Source organism: Micropterus dolomieu, linkage group LG23 (assembly GCF_021292245.1).
Source record: "Micropterus dolomieu isolate WLL.071019.BEF.003 ecotype Adirondacks linkage group LG23, ASM2129224v1, whole genome shotgun sequence".
In the NCBI taxonomy this organism is placed as follows: Eukaryota; Metazoa; Chordata; class Actinopteri; order Centrarchiformes; family Centrarchidae; genus Micropterus; species Micropterus dolomieu.
In genome coordinates this window covers 5,295,929-5,305,680 of record NC_060172.1, presented here as the reverse complement: position 1 = coordinate 5,305,680, position 9,752 = coordinate 5,295,929, and the positions used below count along the sequence as shown (strand labels likewise).

The 9,752-nt window shown below is 42.0% G+C and overlaps 1 protein-coding gene across 1 annotated transcript; it reads left to right on the top strand.

Moving 5' to 3' along the window:
• The first annotated feature begins 2,165 nt into the window (after nt 1-2,165).
• Nucleotides 2,166-3,104, top strand: LOC123963034 (odorant receptor 131-2-like). Its single transcript, XM_046039557.1, has one exon. It carries the CDS (start codon nt 2,166-2,168, stop codon nt 3,102-3,104), a length of 939 nt encoding a protein of 312 aa, XP_045895513.1.
• The last annotated feature ends 6,648 nt before the right edge of the window (nt 3,105-9,752 follow it).

Genomic DNA, 9,752 nt, shown 5'->3' with positions numbered 1-9,752 from the left:
GGACAGCATTGTAAGTGGGGGATAAGTGGTGGCGTAGACCCCCTCCCCTGTTCAATGACGGCTTCTCCACCCTGGTGTAGATGCTTCCTTGACACCTCTTTCAAACCATCCATCTTCTCTGTCTAAAATGTGCACCTGGTGGTCCTCAAACGAGTGTCCTCTGTCCTTCAGATGTAAGTAGACTGCAGAGTCTTGACCTGAGGAGTTGGCCCTTCTGTGTTGAGCCATGCGTTTGTGTAGTGGTTGTTTAGTCTCCCCAATATACAGGTCTGTGCATTCCTCACTGCATTGGACCGCATACACTAGATTGCTTTTCTTGTGTTTGGGTGTGCGGTCTTTGGGGTGGACCAGCGTCTGTCTTAGTGTGTTCTTGGGTTTAAAAAACACAGGGATGTTATGTTTGTTGAAAATCCTCCTGAGTTTCTCTGATACTCCAGACACGTATGGAATCACAATGTTGTTGCGTTTGACCTTCTTTTCCTCCCCTGTAGTTTTGTTCTTCTTGGATCTTGTGGCTGTTTTCACAAAGGTCCATTTAGGGTATCCACAGGCTGTAAGGTTCTGTTCCTTCTCTCTGGCTTGGGCGCTTGTTGGTATGGTTTCCGCTCTGTGGTGCAGTGTTCTCATGACCCCTAGCTTGTGCTCCAGTGGGTGGTGGGAATCGAACAGTAGGTCTCCTTCAGATGTACTGTAAAAGCACTTTGAGTGGTCGAAAAGACTAGAAAGGCGCTATACAAGTACGGAGCATTTACATTTACATTCAGTAATTTCGGTAGCTGAGCTCCAAACTAGGAATACAATAAAACTATCTGGTTGTTTGTGTGTCCAACTCAAGTTAGAAAATTTGTAAAACTGTTCAAACTGAACTTGTGCATTTTAAAGTAGAATATACAGTATTTTCACTTCTGTTATATATTTTACATTTTTACCAAAAGCAAAAATAGTTTCATTATGCCAAATGTCAGTTTCTGGTTGCATCTACTCTACATCCTTATAAGCAGCCTGGTGATTCAAAATTCATTATAACCACGAGAGACTTAAGACTTGACTTGGACTCTAGCACAAAGACTTGAGACTTGACTTGGACTCTATCTCAGTGACTTGAGACTTAACTTGGACTCTAGTTTAGAGACTTGAGACTTGACTTGGACTCTATCTCAGTGACTTGAGACTTAACTTGGACTCTAGTTTAGAGACTTGAGACTTGACTTGGACTCTATCTCAGTGACTTGAGACTTGACTTGGACTCTATCTCAGTGACTTGAGACTTAACTTGGACTTTAGTTTAGAGACTTGAGACTTAACTTGGACTTTAGTTTAGAGACTTGAGACTTAACTTGGACTCTATCTCAGAGACTTGAGACTTGACTTGGACTCTATCTCAGAGACTTGAGACTTGACTTGGAATCTAGTTCAGAGACTTAATGTTACCTTGCAGAGAAGGAAACAGGCAGCGAACTGAAGAAACTCATTTGACTTGAGAGTCAGCTGTGGCTTGCCTTATAAGTTTATCTTGATTTATTTGTTTTATTATTTGTTTAGCAGGGAAAATACACAGTATGTACCAGAAACAGAAAGCTAATTTCCATCTTTAGTCCCTGGATGAAAGCCACTAGTGATATATAGTAGTAAATCAAAACCTTAAACTACAATAAAACACCACAAAAAATAACAACCAGAAGAACAATACTAAATTTCCACCAGGGAGCTCACCATCTGCAACACCATTTAAAACAGACAATTCATCAGTACAAGATGTGTACTGCACATCTGTAGGAAGTAGGCTGACAATATGGAAAGAGCGAGGAAACAGAAATGAATAATACCAGCTTCCTCATTGGTCCTCAGGTTGGTTAGAGGCTGTTCTCTTCTGTTAATGATCTGCTGACACGTGATGGTGTCACATCAACTTGGTGTGAGGACAGAGATCATAAAGAACATGTGAGGTTTGGGAAACCTTGCAGAACAGCTCTGCCCACACGGTAACAAGCAGGGAATCTAACCTGCTGACTGTTTTCACAGAAAGAAATGATGTGGATGATTCTGGGTTCTGCTCTAAAGATCACTGTTCACTGTTTTTAGGAATACAAACTGGACTGGATTCACTGTGCTTTTATCTGATTACATCAACAAGAGGATTTTCATGTCTTTACTGTTGCTTTAAGATGTCATATGCAAATCAGACTCAGTATCTGGGGTTACTGGAAAGAGTGTCATCTTCCATTGTGACTACAGTGCCATGTTGTGTGTTTCTCTTCATTAATGGGACCTTGTTATTCACCTTGAGGAGTAAACCAGTGTTTTGTGCGACTCCCCGTTACATTCTTCTGTTTAACCTCCTTCTTGCAGACACTGTACAGATGGCACTGAGCCAGTTAATGTATGTAATCGCTTCTTGTAGAATATTGCTGACGTATCCTGTGTGTGGCTTTCTCAACATGCTTGGTTATCTCACAAGTGAAATCTCTCCTCTCACACTGGTGGTGATGTGTCTGGAGAGATTTGTAGCTGTGTGTTACCCACTGAGGCACGCTGCCATCATCACCGTCAGAAACACAGGGGGGGCCGTCACTGGGGTTTGGGTCTTCAGTTCACTAAATGTCCTCACTCGGGTTATTTTGCTAATAATATTTCCCTTTGAAGACCTGCAGATGAAAGATGTGTGCTCTATCACAGCCATGTTTCTTTACCCAGTTTCTGCTGTTTATGACAAAGCCTACACTTGTTTTCTGTTTGTATCAGCGGGTTTGGTAATAACTTCCTCCTATATTGGTGTGATGATAGCAGCCAGGTCGGCCTCCACAGACAAAGCTTCAGTCCGTAAGGCTCGTAATACACTGCTGCTGCATCTGGTGCAGCTGGGCCTCTGTCTCTCCTCAACAGTGCAAAACTCATTGCTCTTAGCTATCTCACAAATTGTAACGAGGATAGAAATTATGCGTATCCAGGTTTTTTTTTATCTGTGTATGGTCCTCCTCCCCAGATGTCTGAGTGCTCTCATCTATGGCCTCAGAGACCAGACCATCAGACCCGTCCTCATGTACAATCTATGCTTTCGACTGAAATGCTCAGTAGCCCCAGCCAAGGCCAACTGTAGTGATTGACTGTAGTTTCATGGTTTTGAGAACAACACTGTTTAATTGACTGGTTGATTGGTTAATTCATTGATTGATTGATTGATATCTTTTATTTTGAACATGTAGAAAATAGTGGTCAAAAAACAAATGAACAACAAAACAAAACTCCATAAATTCCATTATTTAAGCACTTCTATTTACATGTGAGAAAAGGAGTAGGAAGAAGTAAAATTTATGTACACATTATGCATAATTAACAAAATAACTACAATATAATAAATCTACAGAAATAACACATCTATAATCAAAGAGAATACATGTTCAAATAAAGTTATATTCACATACATGTATTCACACAAACACAACAATATTTATACAGGGGATTATTAGCACTGTATTTCTCTGTGCATCTGGAATATAATTCCTTTAAACATCTTTTTAAAATGGAATGTTTGGACATTGCTTTAAATCATCATTTAGTTTATTATACGGTAACACCAGTGAACAATGCAAAATGTGGATTGATTTGTGATCCAGAATGTTCTTTGCTTGAGCCAGAACTGAAATACTTCTAGACAGTTTTGTTTGGATATGTTTAATGTGAGATTTCCAGCAAATCTATAATCACTCCAAGGAATTTATTTTCATACACTCTTTCCTTGTTGACACCTTCTATCTGTAACTGAGCTTGATTGATTGATTTACAATTGCCAAATATCCTGAATTTCGTTTTGCTCAAATTTAATGATAACTTGTTTGTGTCAAACCACTGTTTTATTTTTCTGAATTCTGAAGTGATTAAGTCCAGGAGTTGCTGTAAATTCTGATCAGAACCAAAAATGTTTGTGTCTTCTGCAATTAATAAATATCAAATTATAAATATAAATTATTACAAATAACAAATTTCAGAGATACTTTAAATGTCATTTTTAAAGAGGATAAATAATTTTGGTCCCAACACTGGCCCCCGGAGGACACCACACGCAATGTCTAAACATTCAGATGTTCAATCTCCCAACTTCAGAATTCTTGCCTGTCTTTTAAATAACTGCTTAACCAATTCAACACTATCTAAGTTATTCTGAGCCGTTCCCGTTTATTGATCAATATTTCATGATTTATTGATTCAAATTCTTTCTTTTTTTCCCAAATCATCAAATACCCCAAGTCTTTTTGTTTGTGGAATTTGTGAATGAGTTCAGTTAGAGCGAGTGATGTTATGACCTATTATTTCTGAATCTTGTCAGTGAGTAATTTGTATTGTCTATGAATGTATCCAGTCTTTCATTGCAGAGTTTTTCTAGAATATTTAAGAATTGTGGCAGTAGAGAGATTTTAAAAAACAACAAATGCAATTATTGCTTGAAATTCAATGAAAGTTACTTTGGCTGTATTCATCTCTCTGAATATACACTCACCAGCCACTTTATTAGGTACACCTTGCTAGTACCGGGTTGGAACCCCTTTTGTCTTCAGAACTGCCTTAATTCTTCATGGCATACCCTCAACAAGGTATTGAAAATATTCCTCAGTGACTTTGTTCCATATTGACATGATAGCATCACGCAGTTGCTGCAGATTTTTCGGCTGCACATCCATGATGCGAATCTCCCGTTCCACCAAAGGTGCTCTACTGGATTGAGATCTGGTGACTGTGGAGGCCATTGGAGTACAGTGAACTTACTGTCATGTTCAACAATCCAGTTTGAGATGATTTGAGCATTTTTTGACATGGTGCATTATCCTGCTGGAAGTAGCCATCAGGAGATGGTACATCATAAAGGAATGGACATGATCAGCAGCAATACTCAAGCAGGCTGTTGTGTTTAAACAATGCTCAGTTGGTACAAAGGGGTCCAAAGTGTGCCCAGAAAATATCAGGAACAGGATATCTGTTCAGGAACAGGACCACGCTTCTCTCTCTCAGTAATTCAACAACTTGCGCTTCATTAAATTTCTCCACCCGTACCTTCCTTATCCAATCACCTGCACACCCCTATATAAGCTCGTCCAACCCTTTCTCTCTCTCAAGTTGCTGATAAGTACTTCTTGCTTAACTTAACATGGATTACAAGTTGGTTCTCAGCCCGTCCGACCGCGATCTGTACGACGATTAGTCCTTGGTCTCTGAATCTCCTCCATAGTTACATCCACTCCCATGCGGTCAGCCATTCATTCACCCCGACCGCGCTCCATTATCCAAGTTCCTCAGCACCGCATCACCCTCTATTCTCCATCCAGCAGCTCCGGTCTGACTCCAATGAACACACACTGAGGCCACCACCCACTTTCGGGAGAAGTTCACTCTTTCAGATGCCCGACTTCCGTTCTTTCAGATGCCCAACTACCCATTTGTTTTCCCTACCCTACCCCTGCACATATATCCCTCCATCCCAGCATCCTTTCTTCTTCCCTTTCTTCAGCTGCAGCTGACAAAGCTCCTCAGCTTCCCCCATTATAGGAGCTCTTTCTCTCTCGCGCGCAGCAACCACCACCAGCGCTGCCATCCATTCTACCACAGCCTCAACAAGCCACGGTATTCCATGTCATGGAACCACTCCATTTCCTCCTGTTCTTTCCCTGTTCATCTCATTCCCCAACCCCCCACCCCCACTCCTCCCCCTACATCCCTCTGCATTTTCCATTCCTGCAAGCAATACCCACTTTCCCGCTCCACCCATCGTCACTCCAACAACCACCAAAAATTTCACATTATCCTCCACCCACTTTTAGCCTTACAACTCTCCCAGCTTCACCTTCCCCAGGCAACAAATTCTGTCAGGTAAGTATCTCAACCTCTTGCTTCTCTTCCAGCTATCCATTGAAACCAACACCAGTCCCAGGGAGCTCTTTACACCGCACAGCACAATCCAGCTTATACATCCCTCACCTTCATGTTCTAGGGAGCTCACGTTTGTAAAATTTGTCTTTGCTTTTAATGCAAGACCATCCGTTCAGTCTTCCCCAACCGCAGGGCGCCGACTTGGATGACTACCTCTCAGTCATCTTGGATTTGGCTCTGCAGTTCAGCGGCACCAGGTTTTCAGATGCCGCCCCCAACAATTTAATAAGGGTACCTACTGGGGCACCCTTAACTCAGAACTTCCCTGGCTTGCAACCCATATGGCAACCCTCCTCATTAAGCCACTGGCGGCATGTACGGAGAAATATGAGGTTGAGAAGGAGGCTTAAACGGAAGTGGATCAAATATTGCCACAACTTCAATTTCTCTGTACATTCCAAACTACCTCTTCTACCTTTGGTACAAAGGCATCATCCCACATGGCCGATCCTTCCTTTCCAACTTACCGTCACCATCCGCCACAGTCCCGTCCCTTAATAATTGTGTAGTACTTGACAATGCTGGTAAAATGAGCTGAGATCATGACACAACTTTCTTTCTTCTTGAAACGGCATTTATTTCTCCCACGATCACTTAACCCAACCCAAAGATATCAACCTACACCTAAGCAGCCCCCTTCACCGGTTTAGGCCGCGACTACGCAGGCAGATGGTTCGCCTCTGAGTGGCTGCAAGAACTGTCCTCACTCTCCTCTCTCCTTCTTTACAAAACGTACCCGATAATCATTGCCACCCTTCTTTTGAGGCATGAGTGGTGCAACCACACTGCCATTGACATCATAAACAAAGCTCGCTCCCAATCACTCAACATCATGAAGTTCAGACTGACCTAATCTCAGCCCAACACTAATTTATTATCCTCACCGCTCACATTCCAAGATCCCAAAACACCACTGCTGCCAGCATATCCCGTTTCTCTTTCCAGAAATTCAAATCCCAGGCCCCAGACTCCGACCCCCATCCAATATTGGTTCCTCAGGTTTTAGCCACGATCTTCACTTGAAACCCCAGCTTCTTCACCTGGTCGCTGCATCGCAACAATCGATCATCAGTAGTCTCGCTCTCAAGACCCTCTGACCATATGATTCAGGGTGGTGTACATTCAGAACAATCCACACCTCATTCATCCTGCCATTTCTTTCAACTTCGTATCCTTAACCAGCTTAATCACCTATGCCCTTGGATTTGAGTGTGGTGTTTTTCTGTTATTTTATTAAATGTCCTTTCTGTTTTATCCATTGCCTCTGTGTTCTTGTTTAGGTTTTGTTAGTGGAGCATTGCTTCCTTGTTTTCTGTTGTATTTAGTTACATATATCCTTGTGTTATCAGTGGCTTTACATCCTGTTTTATTTTGTAATTTTGGTGATTTTGTCTAGCTTTGTTTCCTTTCTACCTTGACTCCTAATGTGTCTCAACTGTGATTAATTGCCCTGAATGTGTGTGTGTGGTGTGCCCTTGTATATATTGCCCTCAGTTGTGTTCTGTCCTTGTGTTGTCATCATCAAATGTTGAATGTTCTGCCCTGTGCTCTGTTTCCTGTGGTTTCCTGGATTGTTTCCCTATGTTTTGGATTACTCTGCCCTGTTCTTGATTTATGTTACTTTTGGACTCTTCCTTGGTTTGGACTTTTACCTGCTGTGCTCCAAGTGAGCCTGTTTTTGAGTTCTCATTGTATAGATCATCTTTGAACTGTATCCTCCTTGCAAGTGTCTGCATTTTGGGTCCACACCTCTGCCTCCTGCCACTTCACTTCTTGTGTGATACAGCTCATCCAAAATGGAGCTGAGGCCTCCTCAGTGCGCCGGATACTTATCTCCCTCTATCAATTCAACCCTCTAAGCAATGTTCCCCCTTGCATTATTCAGTTTCTAAAGATGCTCAGAATTCACCACCGCCTCATACACCTACGATCCTACTTGGCTGGCAAGCCTCTCTGACATTTCTGTCCACTCTCAGATTTAATCTCAAACTAAGTAAAACGGACCAGCTCGGTTTCTCACACCCCATTTTCCTCTTCCGCTTAAACTCTTACCTGAGCCCCTTTGAACCCATCCAGACCTACGTGAACCACAGACTACACCACCGCGCTTCTCCGCAAGAGACGCTATTCACCACAGAATCAGGCAGAGTTGCCACATGCTTCTGGTTCCATCACCATCTCTGCCATATCCTTTCTAAATACGGGATCTCTCCGAAACTATACTCCAATTACTCCAGCATCGGGCTCCTAGACCACACAATCAAATTGTCAGCCATTGGTCTTCACATGCCTACCTTAGCTACATCCGCAACAACCTCAGCGCCGTTCAAAGAACCCAGCTCCGTTCAGTGTAGTTACTCATTTTGGGGGTTGATCAACAAGCCACTTATCAACATGAACCCCTGAGTCTCGACCCCCGGGTTCCTAGCCACTCTAGCCACCAAACCCTAAACAACCCCATCATCCCTCCGTTCTCGACCCCTTCATCCAATCCCCTCAACCCCGTCTCTCCCCTCTATCCCTCCATCCTCTGTGGTCTTTTTTACTGAATCAGTCATTAATGATTCTCTCACACAATGCGAGATGCTATGTACCGTGCAGTCAGAAAGTATGAAGATCTATTATAGCACATTACAATCTGTCTCAGCCACGAATGTTTTCAAATATTTTCCCTTGGTGAAAAAACACACAAGTCAACTACATCTGATTCATGAAAGAGGAAGGGCAACAGATTGTCCAATACTACAGCAATACTTCTGGACTTGTTAGTGGCCTCTAATGTTAGCAACTGTAGCTGAGCACTGACTTTTTATTGTTCTTTATTGTCTCTAATATATGTATTGTACCAGATATAGTTGAAAGTTTATCTTCATCTTTAGTCCCTGGGGCAGAGGCATAAAGTGATGCACAGGTTACATTAATAAAAGATCTCTTGTATTAAATCAAAACCTTACACTTTACACTTACACTTGCATGTCAGTCACATAATTCACTTTCTCCCAGAAATGTCTTGCAATCACAAATGCTTTGGTATTCCCATTTCTTTGCATTGGAACAACACAAATCTGAGACATTCCACACAGAATTCCAAAAATGGACTGGGCACAATTATTGTCACCTTTTCAAAATCATGCAGCTGATGCAAAGAATAATTCTGTGATTGCAGCCCACCCATGAGACGGGCTCACTGAGCTGTGTGCAACTGCTGTTTGACACCTTTTTAGAACACACTCAATTTGGACAGCTCCTGTAGTTTTAATGCTGTACATAGGCCTTCAGGACGGACTGGATGTCCATGTAATTTGTTGTGGAAATCTTTCTATAAGGTCATAAGCTTGTATTAAGCCAGCCATGCGCAATACAGGCAAAACAATAAATAATGAATGAATAATAATTCCACCAAGTTTGAGAAAGCACTTCTATTTTTTATGTTCACTATGGAAGACATCACATGACCAGGGTTTGGGGAAATGATGGAATAGAGAAGATCTATATCTTAACTGTTAATCACGCAGACGTGTAATTACGTAATGTGGGGAAATGGGTGTGAGAACAGACCTTAAATTCAGGTGTGGGTAGGCAAACCCTGCAGACCAGGTCTGCACAGGAAACAAGCACAGACTCTAACCTGCTGTCTGCAAAGGGAAAATATATTTGCATGATTTTAGATTTTGTTACAACAGGTTAATGTCTTAATTGCTTCTCTAAAATGTCGTATGTAAATCAATCTCTGTCCAATGTCACAACTGAAACACAGTATCAGGGGTTACTGGAAAGACTGTTATTTTCCACTCTGACTACAGTGCCATGTTGTGTGTTTCTCTTCATTAATG

Bases quoted from the DNA above. Each gene is read 5' to 3' on its own strand.
- LOC123963034 (XM_046039557.1), top strand. From the start codon at position 2,166: ATGTCATATGCAAATCAGACTCAGTATCTGGGGTTACTGGAAAGAGTG.